The 22179-nt window shown below is 40.0% G+C and overlaps 1 protein-coding gene across 5 annotated transcripts; it reads left to right on the forward strand.

The window, feature by feature from the left end:
• Positions 1–376: 376 nt before the first annotated feature.
• Positions 377–18175, forward strand: ctnnb1.S (catenin beta 1 S homeolog). Of its 5 annotated transcripts, none has more exons than XM_018268588.2 (17): positions 377–633; positions 704–961; positions 9249–9302; positions 10013–10237; positions 10321–10574; positions 10936–11174; positions 11449–11650; positions 12226–12370; positions 12580–12683; positions 12760–13098; positions 13486–13644; positions 13727–13846; positions 14738–14888; positions 15166–15287; positions 15781–15841; positions 16123–16342; positions 17304–18175. In XM_018268588.2, exons 3-16 carry the CDS (start codon positions 9290–9292, stop codon positions 16329–16331), a joined length of 2343 nt encoding a protein of 780 aa, XP_018124077.1. In that variant the 5' UTR covers positions 377–633; positions 704–961; positions 9249–9289; the 3' UTR covers positions 16332–16342; positions 17304–18175.
• The last annotated feature ends 4004 nt before the right edge of the window (positions 18176–22179 follow it).

Below are 22179 nucleotides of genomic sequence, written 5' to 3' on the forward strand. Positions count from 1 at the left end.
TTGAAAAACGGCCCTGTGTTCTGTCTCTAACAACTGGCTCTATATCGCCGTCAACAAACACACTCCGTGCGTACACAAACCTTAATAACAGGGTGGCGAATTGCGGCTTTACGTTTTCGAGAAACAATTTATTCCCCAATCCCTTGCAAATCTCATGATATACTCTGCCTATCATTACAATAATCCATTTTAGTTTTTCCCGCAGTTCCTTTAACAACAGACTAGGCAGGGTACTTGATTTTAGGAAGAACTATTTTTTTTTAATATCTTTTGAATCACTCCTCCCACGCCCCGTTTACGATACGTCTTTCCTGCCGTGCGCTGAAGCCTGCGGAAGGATATTCGCCCGCGTATGTAATGTGACCCATATAAAATGAGAGTGTGCGGCGCCATTTTAAGCCTGTGTGTCGCGTTTCAAGGGAAAAGGAGTGTTTTGTATTCGTTCGAGGCGGGTAACTGAAAGGGATTAGCAATATAAACGGGGAAAAGTAAATCGCTGCTCTTGCTGCCATACCCTTTCCATCTTTAGGCGGGACACAACTCGGAGGCTGCCAGATCTGGAGGTGGTTTAGGAGACGGCCAATACAGGGCGAAACACGGTGACGGCCGGAGCCGGGGGACACCGAGCCGACGGTAAGATGCTGCAGTTGTTTTTTGTTTTTTTTTTCTGCTTCCTGACTTTAATTTTATTTACTGTAACCAGGCAGCTGCACCGAGACTGCTGGGAGTTGTGGTTATGCAACAGCTGGAGAGCCTCGGGCTGATCGTATGTGTATATAACTTGTAGTGACTGAACAGTGCTGCATTGTGCATTATTGCACGCTGTGATTACTGTGTGGCTTCCCATAGTGATACCACTGGGTGGAGAGTTCCCAGTACAGGCAATAGTGCTGTCCATTCTGCGGCTGCTTGATCTGTTTGTGTGGATCAGAGACTGGGCGGAAGTTGTTTGTGTATCCAGGTATGTACACTCTCTCCCCTCACTTGTGTTATGGCTGCTGCTGTCCATGCGATCCCCGGGCCCTGTACTAAATGCGCGTATGGATACTGTTCCTGCCCTTTCACTGCCGCCCTGTACCTGCCCTTCCAGCTGTTTCTGTAGCTTGTGTGGAACGTGCGCCTATTGTGCATCTCGCTTCTGTCCACTCGGGTTTCCTTCGAACTTTTTAATGCAGGGATCAGGAACCTTGGCGAGCCAAGGTTCCTAATCCCTGTTTTAATGTGTCTTAACTGCCTATTTGGGTTTTGGCTTGGAGTTCTGCCTGCTGTGTGCTCAGGCGCTGCCTTGCTTCTTCTGCTATTTGTGATGGAAGTTAAAATTGTTAGAATTCCCTACGTAGTGTGTTGGGACCGAGTGTAAATCCATATGTTCCTGTGTGGGGAATGTGTATATGCCCCTCCCCTGTGTATTTAGTGTTTCTCTGGTAGAGCAGTGAAATATGAGACAATCACAACTTTTTTTTTTTTTCTTTCTCTTGACTCCCTGCCTTGGCCTAGGGGTGAGGCTCAGTCAAGCCAGGATATTCATCCCCTTCCGCTTACAATCAGTGTTTGCAGTTTTTTGTTGTTGCAGCAGCGGGCGGTACTAATGCTCCTCACTATAGTGTCATTAACATGGACAAGTTCTGCTGTACAGTACATCTTGGTGGAAACCATGAATGTATTTAATGCTCTGTATGTGCAGCACCTCAATTAGTGGAATATTGTGCTATAGGTTAAAGCAGCGGTGCCCAAAAGGTAGATCGGGATCTACCAGTAGATCTTTAATGGTGGTCAGTAGATCCCAAGACACCGTCAACGAACAGCTTGTCTAAATCACCCTCCCATTTTATTCTTTTCATTCAGATATTTATTTTAAAGTTACATAAGAAATGGTTAAATATAACAATACATTTTTCCATAAATCAATTTAAGTAATATTTTCTATGGAACAGAATGCCAACGATGTTTTTATGCATGTAGATCATAACCGGACAACGTCACTAAAAGTAGACTTCGCTTTATTAAGCACTACTGAGTTTCAATGTGGAGATATGCAAACCAACACTTTTAGACAACATCAAGTTAATGGGAATTGTTAGTTTTATTCCACTAATGGGAGGTGTTATTGTTTTTGCTCCACTCATCTGTCCATGTGACTTAAGTGTGTGTAGTAAGAGCCAGCATAGTTTTATTTATTTGTTGCATGTCAAGGTTGCTGTCTAGGACATGGATTTTTCTTTCCCATCCCCCCATAAGTATGTAGAAAGTGATTTGATTAAAGACTAGTCTGTAATGTGATCTTTAGGGAGGAAATGTTCTCCTATGCAAGAAAGACTTGTGAATCTGCTAACTAGCGGGCAACCCAGGCACATTTCTAGTTTTTTGTTTTTTTTTTAGTTTTAGCACTTGTATGTTGGTGAGTTTTTGTCGAATGTGTGGTCATGAAATACCGCATACACACACACGTGCACTCAGAGTACCTGTAAAAAGCCTAGGTGCTGGATCATGGAAACATGATTACAAACAACAAAAAGGTCTGCACTCGTAGGTCTTGTGAAGCAAAAAAAAGTGGATTTATTCAACGTGACGTTTAGGAGCCGAAAGGTTTAATAAATCCACATTTTATTGCTTCACAAGACCTATGAGTGCGGACCTTTTTGTTGTTTGATCTATCATATCTCCCCCTCTCCCTCCATTACATATATATTCATTACATTACTGTCGAACCCCCGTTTTTTGAGGGACTAGAAGTAAATGGTGTAAAATCAGGGAAATGTAGTATGCATAATATATTGGTGGGACCAAAATCGGGGAAATGTATTGTGCATAATATATAAGTGGGACCACAACAGCAATGTAAAATGAGGGGAAACTTAAAATCAGGTGATGTCAAATGGGGACATAAGTTTGTATATTCTCAGTGAGTGTGGGGTTCTTCCTGTTAACTGGTTCCCATGCTTATAGTAACATAGTAAGTTAGGTTGAAAAAAGATACACGCCCATCAAAATAAATCTTTCAACTCTGTATATAACCTGCCTAACTGCTAGTTGATCCAGAGGAAGGCCTCTCCAATTGGCCTCCGAGGGGGAACAATTCCTTCCTCAATCCAAGATGGCTCAAACTAGTCCCTGGATTAACTTGTACTGAGCTATCTTCCATAACCCTATATTCCCTCACTTGCTAAAAAGCCACCCAACTCCTTCTTAAAGCTATCTAATATATCAGCCTGTACAGCTGATTCAGGGAGAGAATTCCACATCTTTACAGCTTTCACTAAAAACACCTTCCGAATATTTAGATGGAACCTCTTTTCTTCTAGTCCGAATGGGTGACCTCGTCAGCTGGATAGACCTACTGTTAAATAAAGCATTAGAGAGATTATAGATTAATATGTTGGCTGTACATAAAGCATGAGTGGTTTGTAGCTAACTGGCAAGAACAGATGTTAACTGGGAGCAGAGTTACTAGGTGTTGGTAAAGCCTTATGAATCAGTGCTTGCCTTGGAAGTGCCCTAGTAAATGGCTAATACAAGTTGCTATACTTTGTGTGAGCAGTAAAGTATGTTTTGCTATGACCTATTTTTACTACGTTAATGAACTTATTTTAACTTGAACACTATCCTGCATTAGTTTCATTGGCAAGCAGAGAAGTGCAGCTTGCATTAAACACTAAATTCAATTGAAGCATTGTGCTGTGGACTTTGCCTTAGTCCCTAAGCAAGTTGGTTGAATTTTTGTCTTTTGGCCCAACTCCTGGAAAATAACAGCCTTTGAAGTGTTTGCAGGCAAATTCATTCCATGTGTGTTTGGGAGGAGCAGGGGCGCTTTGGTTTGTAGGTTTGCATTACTGCCTCTGTGATACTTTACTGTTTGACTCCTTTGTATTTTAGAAAAGGACTTGTGTGGGCAGGTATAAAACTCCCTTCCTAGCTCCTGGGAATGTGTCTGGTTGTTGCTTAAAACTTGATACTGAGGTTAAACATGTAATGGCTTCTAACGCCTTCTAGTGTCTGTTTTTATGCTGCAGGTTAAATAGGCAGCCTTAACTGTTCCATGAATCTGGAAGGACTTGCCCATGGGGTTAAAGTATGTAGTGATTTACAAGTTTTGTTGGCTTGGGTCTTCAGTATTAGCAACATGTATCAAACAAATTTCTGAGGTCACTTTCCATTACTTTTAGGGATGCACCAAATCCACTATTTTGGATTTGGCGGAACCCCCGAATCCTTCGCAAAAGATTTGGCCGAATACTGATCTGAATCCTAATTTGCATATTGGGGACATCTTTTTTTACTTCCTTGTTTTGTGACCAGAAGTCCACAATTTCCCTCCCTGCCCCTAATTTGCCTATGCAAATTCGGATTCATTTTGGTGGGCAGAAGGATTTGCTGGAATCTTGCTGAAAGGCCAGTCCCAAACCAAATCCTGGATTCGGTGCATCCCTAATTACTTACTGCTACCTTGCCATATGGTTGCCAAACTGTCAATTTTAGCCACTTTTTGGAAAGAGGTAATGGTCCAGGCAAAGGTCGATTGGATTCTGAGCTGTATTCAATTTTAAACATTTTGGAGAACAACATAAACATGCAAAAGTTTCCTGGGGGTGCCAAATGTGTATAATTGGCCTAACAGAGGGCTCTGTCTGGCAGAACACATGTTTTTATACAGTTAAACTCAAGCTAGGAATAAAAAAAACAAGCACCTGCTTTGAGGCAATTTGTGAGCGGTGTTGCTTGTGAGCCACTAGTTGGGGAATCCATGTTCTAGTGTATGGATTCAGTTTGCTTTTTCAAGCAGCTGGGTCTATTCTTTTGACTGCACTCTTTATCTTGACTATTTGCACATGAGCTAGAGAAAGAGAACATTTAATTTAACAGCTTGTTGGTGGAAACACATCAGTAAATTACTACAGCATAGAATATGGAGTACTAAACAAATCAGAATTTGCTTTCTTGTGATTGTTTGCCATGGCTTAAAATAAACTCTAAATTGTGCTTACTTTCGATGGTAAGCAACATTGTCTTTTCTCACTATTGTCTGTTTTACACCAACATGACTTGATTTCCTCATCCCCACTGAGTTCTATTGGAAACAAATCTTATAATTATCTCATGCTTTGTTTTGTCAGTATTGTTACTTTAATCTGTTTGCATCAATGTTTATGGCCAAACTGCATGCTATCTCCAGTGATCCCCACGCCAAACTGGGCTTAGCCCTGTGTAGCACATTGAGTGGACTCAACTTGGTACGGTTGCTCCTGGTATTTCCTTTCTGCCAGACATTCTGACTTCACTTCATGATCCACTTTGGCTCCTGTTTAAAGGAACAGTTCATTGTAAAAAAAAAATTAAAAACTGGGTAAATGGATGGTATGTGATAGTTCTATGATTGCAAATTCAGTGTCCATGGACATGCTTTAAACACAGTAGTTGTGGGTGTGCCCATCCCAAGAGATAATGGCAATATTTACATGTGAATAAAGGGGGTTTATCCCTATATGGTCAGTGTCTTAACACGTCTTCGTAGACACATTATGCCCAACATCTGAAATCTTATAAATTAAGCAGTAATTTACTGCAAACCCTTTTGTATAAAATCATGCTCCCAAATAGCAACTGGCTAAGAAATTGTTACTTTGGTAAGTTATTTTATACTTTTTGATAGAGCTGGAAAAACCAATGAATGGTAGTTATCTTTTTAATGTGTATCAGACAGTACATTGTATATTGGCGAAAATAAAAACCAGAAAGTATAGGGGTCCTTTAGAAAAATAAGAGCTGTGGGTGCAGACTGTAGGTAGTAGATTTATTTGAGTCCGACTTACTCACGTTTTCAAAGCTACTTATGTGGTGCTGCTGTCAGATCTGTACAGATTTGGGATTAAGAGCTCCTCTATTGTCATACGTAGACTTGGGACACTGGTAATACACTCTGTACACTGAATTTGCATACAAACAGAAGATATGGTGATATGGAGTTTTAACGGAAGCTCCTGGCACCAAGTTTTGAAAAGTAAATCTAGTAGGGTGGGGAAGTAACATTGGCCCCACAACACAATCTTACTGCTTTAATAGTATCCTGTTGTCCAAGCAAAGCTGCCAGGTTTATTCCTGTTCTAGACACATTCAAGCAATATTTTGCCTAACTGTGGCTATACATGGGTCCAATATTAATAGATAAATTTGAATATCTTATTTGACCCTTGCCCCATTGGGGTGAGGACTGAATCACCGTGCTGACAGTCCTTACCCCAACTGCCTTGGGGCAAGCAATCTAAACAACCTGATATTGCTCTTATCAAGGTCGGCAAATCAGAGGTGGGGGGGGAATCCGCTTGTTTGGAAGATTTGCTCGTGAGGTCACCATTGCATAGCTATCTTGTGTCTGATGGCAGTCTTCTTTTGTATTCCTGTCTTGAGGAGTTACATGAATCCCCAGGGCTAGCTTTAGTGATTTTTTAAACCTTTGCATAATCTGGCAGTGGCTGTTTTCTCTGCATGATCTTCTGGGGAAATGCAATTTATGTTTGTATACCCACTAAATGTGTAGCTCTTCTGCTAGGGCTGTTTGGAGCAATACATTATCAAAAAGCACAGAGTGTTCCCTGCTGTCGCATGAACTGTTGAAAAGCACTACACCCGTGTGCATTAATGGAATATATTTTGTTGTACAGACACTTTTAACCATGATTCTTGTTAGTTTGGGCTGAAAACACCAGTTACCTTTCCCGTTAAATTTAGGAGGTGGCAATGACTGCTTTGGACTCCAATGAACTATCCATGGAGAATGTGTGCCATCAGTGAGAGAAATATCTCTAGTACATGGCCTGGACCCAAGTCAAGTAAACTTGGCGGATTGTCCCCTGCCATACGCACACAGAATATCGTATAAAAAGACCTTATCGGTGTGCCTATGGCTACCTTAAGACTTTTGTACATGGAGAAGATACTTGTCTGAGGAATAAATGCTATCGGATTTTTCTATTATGCCACAAACTGGTCCGCTGATTTGATCTATGGCTTGGACAGACACTTCTAATTGCATTTCACTCACCTTGGCTGTAAGCCTACGAACCCCTGTGCTGCCTTAAATTGAGTTAATCTCGAAAGAATATTTGAAGAAATAAAATATACATATAGTTTACAGTGGCTTTAAGCAAGCTGGGGGTGTGGGTGTTATTGGGAGACTGTATTCACTGCAAAAGTCTGCCTTCTGGAATGGAAGGAAAGGTTTGTCATACAACCAGCATTTGTAGGTCATACAACCAGCATTTGTAGGTGTCTCCAGGCATTAACCATGGAAGGATTCACTAACTGAAAATACTCATTTGTACAATCTGCCCAGTTCCTCTATTTTGCAAGTATCCAACCTGAAGCAAACTTTTTTTGTCATACAGACTTGTCAGTTTGGTTTGGAAATATTCCACATTGAGAGGAAATGTGGTGCACACGCTAACAATAGAAGGAAATTGGGAGTGACCTGTTGCATGCCTCACTTATTAATACCATTCTATACATTGGCTTGACTTATTTTGGACTAACTGGTGATCACATCAAATATCTGTTTTAAGAGATGTTTGAAATGGTGTAAGGCCTGGTTTCCCAGGATGTGAGGCCTAGGATTTTTGAAAAAAAAATTTCATATAGTATCTGTAAGTGTGTGGCCGCCTTAATTTGTTAGTTCACTCAACTGTTTCTGAGTAATCACATCAGAAGAAACACTTTTCTTGACTCTTTGGCCGTTTTAAGTAGCCAGACAATGCTCATTTTTGTTGTATGCACTTCAATAATTAACCAATGCATACCAATAACTCAAGCAGACAAACTTTCTCAGCTGAGAAACTCTCCTTACTGAATTGTGGGTCAGGGTCCCCAAAGCAAATGCTGTTCTAGTTCAAACATCCAGCGTTCCCTGTTTAAACCGTTGTATGAGTTGATGGCACCATAGACATAGATTGGTCACTAATAAAATAGTTGAATATAAAGGAAAAAACATTAAAGGGACACAAGTTCAATCAATGGGGTTTAAGGTTTCTTAGCCTATGCCTCTTCTACCAAGATATTGCTTTGAATCCTAAGGCACTCCTGCCTCCCACTATTTCATATAAACAGTCATTGGCTATGCTTGTGCAATCTTAGTTAGGGCTAGTCCACACGGGGAGATAGCGACGCGTTTGCGGTCGCGGCGACAAAGCGCCGCGACCGGCGCAGGCGACAGTTTTGTATGGGCGCCTATGTAAAAACGCCTGTGCTAACCACACGAGGCGATGCGCTTTTCAACAGTCGCCTGAAAAAGCCTGGCGAGGCATTTTCAGGCGACTGTTGAAAAGCGCATCGCCTCGTGTGGTTAGCACAGGCGTTTTTACATAGGCGCCCATACAAAACTGTCGCGGCGCTTTGTCGCCGCGACCGCAAACGCGTCGCTATCTCCCCGTGTGGAATAGCCCTTATGCTTTAAACTGATTTTATCTTAATGATTGTATCTGATTAACTTGCTGAATTTGATCTGCTGCCTGTCTTTTCATAAACACACAAACCAAGCACAGGACACTAGTTGAGGAGGTGCACTAGTTGCCTAGCCAATCGTTATATGCATAAACTTGGGCAGCACACCACACATCTGCTTCTTGCTTGGGGACTGAGCTGAAAGGCAAACTCAGAGCCACAAATTTTTGCATTAGTTTTATTCTGTTCGGTTATATTATACATATCCTCTTACTCCAGCCGTCATAGGTTACATTTTTGGCTAACTTAACTATTAGAAACATTTTAATTTGCACAGCCTATTTACCTAGTTTTTTAATGTTACACTGAACTGTTACTTTAAAAGCTGTAAAAGCTGCAGAGCTAGAATAAAAGCAGTATTTTTAAAATTGTTTTGAACATATCTGTGCTTATATAGTTGTAATAAGAGGAAAAATGCAGAGTACATAAAAGCATGACTACACTATATGTACAGTTTTTTGTTCTTCAGCCCCTTTATTGGGTTGTTGAAACGAATCTGTGATGCTGCCTGAAAAAAGCTTTTTATTCCAATACACTAATGATTTAAGTGACCAAATAGTACCTCTGTTTGGGCCAGCGACAATAAAACAGTTACATTTTTTTTAAATGTGCTCTGGCATGGTAATTTTTGGGAGTGTTTTTCATATTTTACATGTTTTGTTTTTAATTAATTTCTCTAGTATACCTTGCTTTCAATAGACAAACTTGTCTTTGCTATTGCAACACTTGTTTCATATAATGATCCCTTTCTTTCATTTCAGGCTTGTAATCCACAACCTGGTTCTTTGGAAACTGTTGAAAAATGGCAACTCAAGGTAAAATGAGGTTTTTACAATATCTTGTATAGTACATGTAAAGTTAGGTATTTTTAACCAGTGACCATTCATGTACTCCAATTAAGCAGTTTGGTGCAAACGCCACAATTGAATTGGCCAGAACAGTTGACATCCGTGCAGATTAGGGATGCACCTAATCCATGGTTCGGGATTCGGCCAAATCCTTCTGCCTGGCTGTTCCAAATCGGAATCCTAATTTGCATGTGCAAATTAGGGACAGGGAGGGAAATCGCATGACTTTTTGTCACAAAACAAGGAAGCAAATGATTTTCCCCTTCCCACCTCTAATTTGCATATGCAAATTAGGATTTGGTTCGGTATTCGGCCTAATCTTTCGCAAATGGTTCCGTTGAATCCAAAATAGTGGATTTGGTGCATCCCAAGTGCAGATGCGCATTTATGCAATATCACTGTTATGGTTGTTGTGGAGAAGGGAAAGCTAATATACTGCTATTCCCACTTATAACTGCTATTCCCACTGGTAACTGCGTTTGCAGAATAGTCTGCTCTGCACTGGTAAATGTTTAGTTTTATCACCTGTTTAACCTAAAAGTATGCAAAATAAGCATATTGTGCAGTCCTGTAAGGATATTATGGTAGAATACTGCTGCACTTTTGGGTACACACAAAATATGCTATTCTATTCTCTGCCAAGTGTTATCTGTTTTTAAAAACACTCTTTGCAGCAGATCTAATGGAGCTGGACATGGCCATGGAGCCAGACCGAAAAGCAGCAGTCAGTCACTGGCAGCAACAGTCTTACCTGGATTCTGGTATTCATTCTGGAGCAACCACCACAGCACCATCTTTGAGTGGCAAAGGAAATCCAGAGGATGATGATGTGGATCCCAACCAAGTTTTGTATGAGTGGGAGCAAGGCTTCACTCAGTCTTTCACTCAAGATCAAGTGGCTGGTAAGAGCTATGCTCTAAGCCTTTATATTTAGGTTGGTAGGCTGTCAATGGAACACTAATTTATTTATTTTTTGTTTAAATAGATATTGATGGTCAGTATGCTATGACAAGAGCCCAGCGAGTTCGTGCTGCAATGTTTCCAGAAACCCTTGATGAAGGCATGCAGATTCCATCCACGCAGTTTGACTCTGCACACCCAACAAATGTACAACGTTTAACAGAGCCTTCTCAGATGCTCAAACATGCTGTGGTTAACTTGATCAATTACCAGGATGATGCTGAACTGGCCACTCGAGCAATCCCCGAGCTTACAAAACTACTTAATGATGAGGACCAGGTATGTGCAGTGGCTTAATGGTACAGAGTTTCCCGTTTAAAGTATCCTGTAAAGGGGGAGGGTAATCTTTACGGGGTACTTTCTTAAATAATAAAAATAAAATCTGGTTGCTGTTAACTCCATAAAGATTGATACAAGATGTCCGAGATATGATACTACTTTCTGTTAACACTGCTGTTCATAGGGCATTGAGCCCTCTAGATTAAGCTTACTGATCCTGATAGAAGGCCAAAGTGCAATAGCAAATATAACTAAGCAAATATTCCGGTATGTCCCTATTTGAAATGCTTTACATTTTGCTGTTACCTTGTCAGAAACATTGTGCGGTTTAAATAATTTGTAACCATTTTTAATTTCTTAGGTTGTAGTTAACAAGGCTGCTGTAATGGTACACCAACTGTCAAAGAAGGAAGCATCACGCCATGCTATAATGCGTTCACCACAGATGGTGTCTGCAATAGTTCGTACAATGCAGAACACAAATGATGTAGAAACTGCACGATGCGCTGCAGGGACACTTCACAACCTTTCTCACCATCGTGAAGGCTTGTTGGCTATCTTTAAATCTGGAGGCATTCCTGCTCTGGTTAAGATGCTTGGGTATGTAATGAACTTTATTCTGAGTGTTTATTGATGTCACTAGTAAGGGGTGAACTGTGATGGTAAAATCCTAGCTCTTTCAGTGCAGTTAATGCCTGTCAACTTTGCTGACCATTAATTGGCTGCAATATTGACACTTGTATTGTGGTCAGGTACCTTGGGTTTGTTTGTAATCAAAGCCATGCTGGGGTTTGATAAGTGGGAGTTTAGTAGAAAATATTGTAGTGTGTATTAAAGTAAGGTCAGCATCTCAACCTTTTTTCTTAAACTACAGCTCCCCAGTCGACTCTGTGCTATTCTATGCCATCACAACTCTGCACAATCTACTTCTTCACCAAGAAGGCGCAAAGATGGCTGTACGCCTGGCTGGTGGCTTGCAAAAAATGGTTGCCCTTCTCAATAAAACAAATGTTAAATTCTTGGCTATCACGACAGACTGTCTTCAAATATTGGCCTATGGAAATCAAGAAAGCAAGGTTTGTAAACTGTATTCAATATTGTGGACTAATCTACAGTAACTGAAGTTGCGGTCTAGTGTAATACAATCCTGATTTGTTCTGGGTTGGTGTTGGTCTGGTAATTTGGCCAATTTAGGACTACCCAATGACAAACCAAGCTGTCTGACTCATTTAGAGACCACAGAAAAATTACCCAATTTCTTTTTGTATGTGCTGTATCTATGTAGCAATACTTTAAGTGATTCTTACTACACGTGCCAAACTTCTTTTTGAAATGCTTTTGTTTTTCAACATCCCAACATGATTGTTTTTAAAACAGAGGACTACCTATTTTTAAGATGTCATATATTCTTCCGATAATTCATAGTTTTAAAAGGGGCATAATTGCCGGACCCAGCAAATAAAGGGCCATGAACGTGGAGGAGTGTTAATGTAAAACTGAAGCCAACGCTATTTTTTGCAGACTTACCTTTAAGACTGCACCTTATTTTGCTACCATAATCGATAAGTGCCTACATGACAATACATTGAAATATGAATGCTAGCCAGTTTCATTTTTGCAAAGTAATTTTTTTTTTATTGTTTTGCCTTAGTTGATCATTCTTGCAAGTGGGGGACCGCAAGCCTTGGTGAATATCATGAGGACTTACAGTTACGAGAAACTTCTGTGGACCACAAGTCGGGTGCTTAAGGTGTTATCTGTGTGCTCTAGTAACAAGCCTGCCATAGTTGAAGCTGGTATGTTTACGTTTCACTGTTACAATCCAACTGCATCCTGTAATCTATGCCACAAGATCTATGCTGGCACAGTCAAGGTGTGAGCCAGACACACAATCTGCAACCCTTGAGTTTCCGTCAATAGAGTTTTACAATCTGCAGCCCTGTATAGTTTCCAAGTATGTTCAGATTGAGTGTTGGAGTATTTATTTTCTTTTTTGGCTTTCTAGGTGGAATGCAAGCTTTAGGACTCCATCTCACAGACTCAAGCCAACGTCTGGTTCAGAATTGTCTTTGGACACTAAGAAACCTTTCAGATGCAGCAACTAAACAGGTAGGTCATGTTTTCCTTAAACACTTAATGTTTTACGTGTTAAGTGCCATGTTACTTAAGATCCATTTCATTTTAGGAGGGAATGGAAGGTCTTCTTGGAACCCTGGTTCAGCTTCTTGGATCAGATGACATAAATGTTGTAACTTGTGCTGCTGGTATATTGTCCAACCTCACATGCAACAACTACAAAAATAAAATGATGGTTTGTCAAGTTGGAGGCATTGAAGCACTTGTGCGCACTGTTCTGCGTGCTGGGGATAGAGAAGACATCACTGAACCTGCAATTTGTGCATTGCGACATCTTACAAGTAGGCATCAGGAAGCAGAGATGGCTCAAAATGCAGTCCGTCTCCATTATGGACTTCCAGTGGTGGTGAAGCTCTTGCACCCTCCTTCACATTGGCCTTTGATAAAGGTAAGTGGGTTGAATATTTAGTGTCCCCACCCTTGCTTACTCAGAGTAAAACTGTTCTAATTTGATACAGTAGTTGATAAAGTTCTTGTATTCACTTCTACTGAGCTTTAAATCCAGTTTTAAAAGCTGTTGTGACCATAATATTTTACCAATATCTCATGTGGCTGGGAATTGTATAAACAAATGTAGCAAATGGTTACAGTTCAGAGTCGGCCTGAGGATTGCTGAGCTGCCACCCTGGAACAATAAAGTTCAGTGAAATTTCAACTTAAAATGCTGTTGAAAGCTCCCACATACAACATCACTAAACTGACCTTAGTTGCCAATGGTCAAGTGCTTTTCTTTACACCATCCCTCTGTTTTTTTTTTTTTTTTTTTTTTTTTTAGGCTACCGTTGGCTTGATCCGCAATCTTGCCCTTTGTCCAGCCAATCATGCCCCACTGCGTGAACAGGGCGCTATTCCTCGACTTGTCCAGTTGCTTGTTCGTGCGCACCAGGACACACAGAGGCGTACTTCAATGGGTGGAACACAACAGCAATTTGTGGTATAACCTTATTCTGTCAAGTTTGTCTGTACCTTAAGATGTCTGCTTAAGGTTGCTTACTAGTTCGGATTTCTATTTCCAGGAGGGTGTCCGTATGGAAGAGATTGTTGAAGGCTGCACAGGTGCCCTTCACATTTTGGCTCGTGATGTCCACAACCGGATTGTAATCAGAGGTCTTAACACCATTCCATTATTTGTGCAGGTAAGTATTGCTGATTAACTGAAGCCACTTAATGGAAGAGTAAAGTGTTTATTTAGTAGTTAAAGGCAAGATTGGGAATTAAATAACTTGTATTTTCTCCTTGTTGTATGGAAGTTGCTTCACTTTAAAACATACAGGTACTAATAACCGTGCCCCTAGGGTTTTTTGTTTGTTTTGGTCTGATTCTATTTGTCAGAGATATGGTTGGTCCAACTGTGTGAGCGCTTATATATACAGTCCACTTCTCTCACCCTTATATAAAAGGGTCCGTATATTCACTTTCTAGCACAAGTTTATGAACCTATTTCAAACAATCTTTCATGGCTAAACAATGCAAAATAAAGCTACTCTGCATAGTCCTTTTATTACCAAAGCACAGAGAATCCACCCAGTTTATTGGACACTTGTCTATCAGTGCACAGGTAATCTACTTTGAAAGAGCCGAACATGGAGTTCCTCTTTAGCTCAAGTAACACACATTGTTCATAATTAGAGGCTTAATATATCCAGCACAAGTCCTGTTCATGAAAAGGGGTATTTACATCCTTTGACCATTATTTAAAGGACAGGGATTTTTTTTTCCCAGAAAATTTAGAACTGGATATCTGTATAGAGTAATATGTTTAAGCTGACTGAATACAATACATTTGTATTTGGCCGGGTAATTGGGAAGGTAGAACATGCAATGAGAGAATTGTGCTTATATAAAGTGTATGAATTGTCTGAACTTCCAAAACTGCATGGGCTACTTTGGCTTTTTTTAATACAAAAATATCAGATTCAACATAATGAAAGGAACCATTCTCACAGGGACCAGCCCATGTTCGGACCATTTGCAGTGTACATAGTTGCTAAATAACAGTCCTGCTAACTTGAATTTCTCCTTTGTAGTTGCTGTACTCTCCTATTGAAAATATCCAAAGAGTGGCAGCAGGCGTGCTTTGTGAGCTGGCACAAGACAAAGAGGCAGCTGAGGCTATTGAAGCTGAAGGTGCAACTGCTCCTCTTACTGAACTGCTTCACTCTAGAAATGAAGGTGTTGGTAAGTTCTGTTTTGCTTTTAATCTTTGAGAACTTGGTCACTGTTAGTTAAAACTCCCAGCAACTTTAACATTAATCAAAGTTCAAGGTATGCATATTGGGGACCATGGTTTAACCTGTCCACTATAGAAGATTACCAGTTGTATTGATTGAACTGAATTGGATCATTCAGAAATAACTTAGGTACTCCCTTCTCAAAGGCTTAACGGTCTGGTGTTGCAGAGGCCCAGTATATTTAGCAAAATATGTAACACATCTTACATTTTTGTATTTTCTAGCAACTTATGCAGCTGCTGTTCTCTTCCGTATGTCTGAGGACAAACCGCAGGACTACAAGAAACGTCTGTCCGTTGAGTTGACAAGCTCTCTCTTCAGAACTGAGCCAATGCCATGGAATGAGGTCTGAACCAACAACTTTGTGTACAAATTATGCTTGTAATGTAATTTCACAGGCTTTCATAAAAAAATGGGGCTTTGCACTTTCTTGGCTGCATGCCTTGGAGGCACATTTATCATTAATTGAATTTAAAATTCATGCGATTTAAAAAAAAAAAAACTTGAACTTGGAAATTCAAACAATCAAAATTTATTTAAAAAAATTGATCAACCCGAAAACTCAAATTAAATTCGATTTGAGTTTTAAAAACTTGTTGAGTTTTTCTCCGAAAAAACTTCATTGTCAGGAAGCCTGTAAACTCCAACTTGATCCCAGGACGTCTGCCATTAACTAAAAGCAGCAATTTGGCAGGTTTTAGGTGGTGAATAGTCGAAGGGCCAGTGTATGATAAATCACGAAAATCAAATTTGGAGGGGGGGGCAGTGGACTATAAAACTGTCTAAGGTAACCTTTCTTTCTTCTTTAGTAAGTGAATTACATTTTATTTTTTTTTCAGGCTGCAGACCTTGGTCTTGATATTGGTGCCCAAGGTGAACCTCTTGGCTACAGACAGGATGGTAAGTTTTGAAACCTAAATAGCATAGGTCTTGGTTCCCTTGACACTTTGAAGAAAGCTATAATTGCTTAACAAGTCCTTAGTTTTGGTCAAATATCGTTTATAGTCCTGAGGTTTTAGTTCACGAGTGGCTACTTGTAAGGTGTTTATAGCCTAATTTCTTTTAAATAGGAGTCAAAATGGCACCACTTTTATTACAATGTGCCTGTCTAATGCAAGTATAACTTGGTTAACACTGGCAGGCTCAACCTGTGTTCTGAACGCTTTCTTATTCTGATCTAGATCCAGGCTACAGATCTTTCCATGCTCCTGGCTATGGTCAAGATGCAATGGGCATGGACTCCATGATGGATCATGACATGGGAGGTCATCACCCAGGAGCAGACTATCCAGTTGATGGACTTCCTGATTTGAGTCATGCCCAAGATCTCATGGATGGGCTTCCTCCAGGTGATAGCAACCAACTGGCCTGGTTTGACACTGACTTGTAAATATCTTTTTGGTAAGTCTTCATGTAAATCTTTATTGCTCTTGTTTTACACCTTGTCTAAATAGAATTTTAATTTACACATTGAATGAATGTTCTTATATTCTAACAGTTTGTTAGACCTGAGCAACCAGATAACTGCATGCACTTCATGTACTCCAAATCTCTTCTGTAGCCTGCCCCTTACAATTAGTCTTAGCTTTATGGATATTATACAGTTCGTTCTTAATTGTATTTAGCCACATAGTTTCTGTTAAGAGCATGAGTTTGCTGCAAACTATTTATAAAAAAAAATAACTTGGAGGAACTGTTGTGAAAATGTTATATAAGCTTCAGCATACAGAAAAAAAACTTTATAAATACAATAAATTAAAAATTCTATACTGTTTCAGAAATCAACGTTTATCTTCACTATCTCTCAGCATATGTTTCTCTTCATTCTCTCCATGTGGGAGTTGGTTGTTAGATCCAAAATATCATACAGGGCTCCTTTTGCCTAGACGATGTATTGGAGCTCAATCTATTAAAATCACCAGAAATCCTTTCTCTCTACATGCAGAATTTGTGCAAAAGGCAGTTATTTAGTTAGCTTTTGTTTTTACTAGAATTGGTTATTTGAGTGAGTTCTAATACATCTGCTAGGAAAGGAAGCCCCCCCCCCATAAAATATATTGGATCAAACTGTAAATTACTATCTGACACCCAACTGCTGGACAGAATGAAGAGAAATGGATGCTGAGATAGTGAACATAAACTTTATTATTTCCGAAATGATGCAGTTTATTTCAGTATGATGAATCTTATAATATTCATTTTTGCAATAGTTCCCATTTACTATATGGCTATGCTGTCTACAATATAACAATTTCACTGTGAACCCCCTGGGTTATTGCACAAAAATTTGTGGATTAGAGAATGTTATGCTTGCACTGCTTTATAGCTTTTATGAAACTTAATTTTTTTTTTTTCCCCTTAGTTATCGTCCCGATGAATCTGCATTGTGATTGGCCTGTAGTTTGCTGAGAGGGAAGGAGGGGTGGGCTGGTAATCTCAGAAAGTGCCTGACACACTAACCAAGCTGAGTTTCCTATGGGAACAATGGAAGATAACTTTATGTTCTGGTCCTTTATTTGGTCGGAGGAACAAAACCAATGGATTTTGGAAGTGACTCACATAAAGAATGCACAAGAATAGGTTTGCAAGCTGGAACTTATCAGAAACACTAGCCTTGCTCGTTTTTAAATTTTTTTATTTTTTTTTTTCCTTTTTTTTATCTGTATGGTACTGACCTAGCTTGCTTTCTTAGTATCCTCATTTTCCTTTCTAAGGTAACATTAAGTCTCTGTAGCATTCAGTTAGTGCATAATGCTAAGGCAGTTTCTAATTTTTAAGGATCAAGTGTAGAACACTAATTCATAATCACTTTTATTGTATCCTTAAAGTGGAACATTGTGTAGCTTTTTTTTCTTTTTGTATAAAAATAGACAAATAGAAATGGTCCAAATAGTTTTGTTTTTTAATATGCTTAATCTAAGCAGTTTGATCATTTTTTGATCAAAGCTTTTATCTGGAATGTCTGGGTAGGGGCCAGTAAGAGAAACTCAACTTATTTGGAACCTGTAATGGACATTTAACCAGTTGCCTTTTATCCCAAAGTTATTGTACTGAAGCCGCAGATACTTAATGGAAATCGCATTATAAAATGGCTCAGAAGAATTAAAGTGGACTTTTAATGCATTCTGTGTCAAGTTCTTTTAAAGTCCATGTGGAATGGGTTTCTGTGGTCTTATGGAGCGAACTTCAATGTTTGTAAATGTAATGAACAAAGTAAACTTATTTTTAAACTTGGATGTGTGGTAAATGGAATGTATTGACGTGTTCATGGCTTCTCACTTATTGGGCCTTTCAGCTTTTACAGTCTGTATGAAAATATCTGCTTAAGCAAAAATGTCATTCTGTACCAACATTTGAGGCCCATTTATCAAAGGTCGAATTTTGAATTCATGTCTTTTTTTTTTTTTTTTTTTTTTTTTTTTTTTTATTGGAATATGCTCACAATTTGACTGAGAGGTTATTTAAGAAAAAATTTGAATGTCTATTTGATCAAATTGTTCTGACATGAAAACTCCCCTATAAGCAGGGTACTGCTTTAAGTTGGAAATACTGAGCTTTGTTAGGCAGTGAGATACGGAGCAGCTCATTATAGAGGGCTTATTTGTGGATTGGCCATTTGCTTTAAAGGATAAGTAAACCTTAAAACTAAGTGAATGTAAAACTTATGAGGGGGCTATTCTAAGCACTTTAGCAATGTACATTCATTATTTATGTATTTTTAATTCCAAGATATTAAGGCATACATGTACTGTTACTATGAATGAATTTTGTTACAACAGCAACACCTGCTGGTCATTTTCAGACCAGTCAGACCAGCAAATAGTCAAGGGACAAAGAAAGAGGCTGCTCTGATGTTCTTCTGCTTAGGAAAGATGTGAGAAAGATTTCTAATTTTATTCCTAAGCAGAAGAACATCAGCCTCTTTCTTTCTCCTGACAACTTCCTTGACTACTTGCTGGTCAGACTGGTGGGAAAATGACCAGCAGTACATGTATCCCTTAATATCTTGGAATTAAAAATAAATATCTAATGTATATTACAAAAGTGCTTAGAATAGCCCCCTCATCAATTTTAAATTCACTTATTTTTAAGGTTTACTTATCCTTTAACAATTTCTCTTTTGCAACAGTCACTCAGGGGAACAGGAAGCTGAAAAGCAAAAGTGGTTTCATTATCTTGAGAGAAATATTAAACATTGATATTTCTTACTTGGTTATAAAGTCTGCAAGCCCTATTCATAAAGCTCATATTGAAAGGTTACTCTGCCTCTTTAGGGTCTGGCCACAAAGCAGATTCGGGGAGATTAGTTGTCCCAGTGACAAATCTCCTCTTCAGGGTGACAATCTCCCCAAACTGCCTTCCCCCTGCCCTCCGCCTGCTAAAATGAAAATCACCTGGGGGAAGGCACAAGCGGCACTTCGATTTCCAAAGTCGCCCGAAGTTTCCTCCTAAGGAAACTTGGGGTGACTTCGGAAAACTAAGCACCGTGTGTGATTTTCATCTTAGCTGGCGGAGGCAGTTCGGGGAGATTGTTGTCCTTAGATTAATGCCACTTGGGCCTAAACACTACAGTGCCCTTTATCTTGCCTTCCTCCTGAACTATTGGGTTGGCCCAGGTGCAGCCACGCACTGCAGATTAGTGTCAGAATGCAACAGTTTGTATTCTGGTACTGAAATCCTCTGTCTGTACCTGGGCTGATGCAACGGTTCAGGGGGGGAGTAAGGTAAAGGGCACTTTGTTACATAGGGGCTGTGATTTTCAGCTCCCATTTGCAAGATCCGGTTATTCAGTGAGAGCAAATGCAAGACACTGGCAATGCCAGGCCTTACTGTAGCAGGGCAGCAGGTAGAACATGTCTGTTATCATGATTGGAGGATTGCAATTGCATCTCTCCTTCCTTTGCACATAAATTGAGTGGTTATTAGGTGCAAGACACAACCTATCAAAAGCATGTTACAATAAAATAAGTTTTACATGATATGTCTATCGACACTGTGCAATAAGTTAGTGCTCTAAAAATACATGTTGATAATGTTGGTCTGGTGAAATGTGTGCCCATCAAGAGAACATGTTTGTATTGTCCCCTTGCTACGAGCTCAGGGCTCTGCAGCTCCCAGTGGAATTCTATTGGTTTTCTAATTTGTCTTCAAACCCTCTGAGACTAAAGCTGGCCATAGACGCTAAGATCCGATCGTACGAATCAACGTACGATCGGACTTTCCCATCTCCCGACCCTCCACTAACCATTCAGATCAAAGTCTTTACCATTCCGATCAAATAAGAACAGATCACCCAATGTTCTGCCCCTGACGGCAATCGTACGATACTTATGTCTGACAACACTAGTGACAGTCTCCCTCTGAAAATCGTACGATGGGCAATACACGCAGAGATATCGGCAGCCGACAAATTTTCTAACCTCTCCGATGACCAAACGGCTGATCTCCGACGGACGAAAAATGTCGGGACTCTCCGCACATGGTCCGAAAATCGTACGAATCCACGATTCGTACGATCGGATCTTTGCATCTATTGCAATCTTAAAGGAGAAGGAAAGCTATGGAGGCATTTTATTGCCAATAGATTAGCTGCAATAGTGCAAGCTAGAACGCTATATTTATTCTGTAGAATGTTTTACCATACCGGAGTTAAAAGCTCTAGAAACTCTTGTTTGTTTAGAATAGGAGCTGCAGTATTAACATGGTGTGACATCACTTCCTGCCTAAGTCTCTCCCTGCTCTGGGCTCAGATTAGAGTAGAGAAGGGAGGGGGAAGAGGAGCAAACTGAGCATGCTCACGCCCAGGGCAAGGAGGTTTAAGCTGAAAACAGGAAGTCTGATACAGAAGCCCATGTGTACACAATAGAAGGAAAGAAATGCTGTTTCTTTTGACAGAGGACTCAGAGCAGCATTACTTTTGGGAATTACTGGTATATTTAGATGGACCTTTCTGATAAGGCTTACTTAGTTTTAACCTTTCCTTCTCCTTTAAGAATTGGCTGAGATTTCAAGTAATTGGATCGATGACTGAACACCCGGGCCACTTTTCAAATTCGGTGTATTTCACCTACAGTAGCTGTCCGGATAATGAGAATACATTGAACATGATCATATGGGCTAACAGTTTCAGATTGATTCTCTCTCAACAGAAATATGATTGGCCTATGCACAGGCTTCTATCTTAACTCCGTGGGTTGGATAAGGGCAATAATGCCATGAGCTGGACATGCAGATATTCAGACTGCGGGTGGCAAGTTTAGCAGAAGCAGTTGAACAGTGACAATGTTGCCAATATAAAGAACAGCCCTCTAAATCATTAGAGAACAAAGAAAATGCTGGCATTCTGAGCCACTTTACTTTTATCTGTTTGAAAGCTGCAAACTTATTTTATCACTATTCTACCTATTGTGCCACATGTTTTTATGTGCCAGCACTTAACAAAGAGCCATTATGTGAGTCAAAAGGAAAGCAAATGAAGAAAAATAAATAGACTGAGTAACACAGCCGACTCCCACACTAAAATCCAGATCAAAGGGGACCTCTGTGAGGGTGAAGTTTGGAAGGATAGATATGAGCAAAGGAGTGGATGGAAGAGAAAGGAGAGGGGGTAACCTGAGAAGCTTGTAGTGCACAGGGGGATTTACAGATCTTACTGGGTGGGAGGGGAAGGGAAACGTTTTGAAGATTTAGTTGGTCATATGAAATGTGACAGTCCCAGACTTGTAGGCCTCACACTTGCAGAATGCTGGGAATGGTAGTGTCATACTGTGAAGAATACTGGGAAATGTAGTATAATACACTCTAGATTTGTTTAGGTGCCCTTTCTTACCTGGGATCTTGAGTTAGCCTCTTTATTGTTTGGATGAGAAAATCCTCCTCGCCCTTCATACTTTCTAAATGGTTCTCATTCGATATCTAGGAGGTAAAAGAAGCAAATAAGCCATTACAGCAGGAGAATAACTCTTACAGCAAACAAGTAACATCCCCAGAAACGTAATGTTGTTGAACTTCTCCGTTTTCTTGCTGTAATAATCACACATTGCAATTGTACTGGGTAACCTGTGCTCAAAGGCCAAGGGCAAATGCAGAATTGGCTCTGCTGCTCTCAGCCTGAAAAAAATTGTCAGACAAACAGATACTCCATGCACCATATCCTTTCAGTTGAACTATTCCCTAAATCCATAAAAGCAGGAATTTTCAGGCCGATCTCCGCTCAGCTGCTCAAATGAATGAAAAAG

Source organism: Xenopus laevis, chromosome 6S, assembly GCF_017654675.1.
Source record: "Xenopus laevis strain J_2021 chromosome 6S, Xenopus_laevis_v10.1, whole genome shotgun sequence".
Classification (NCBI taxonomy): domain Eukaryota; kingdom Metazoa; phylum Chordata; class Amphibia; order Anura; family Pipidae; genus Xenopus; species Xenopus laevis.

Coding starts and splice junctions, on each gene's coding strand:
- ctnnb1.S (XM_018268585.2), top strand. Junction 10,575..10,935: donor TACTTAATGATGAGGACCAG/GTATGTGCAGTG, acceptor TTAATTTCTTAG/GTTGTAGTTAACAAGGCTGC. Junction 12,371..12,579: donor GCCTGCCATAGTTGAAGCTG/GTATGTTTACGT, acceptor TTGGCTTTCTAG/GTGGAATGCAAGCTTTAGGA.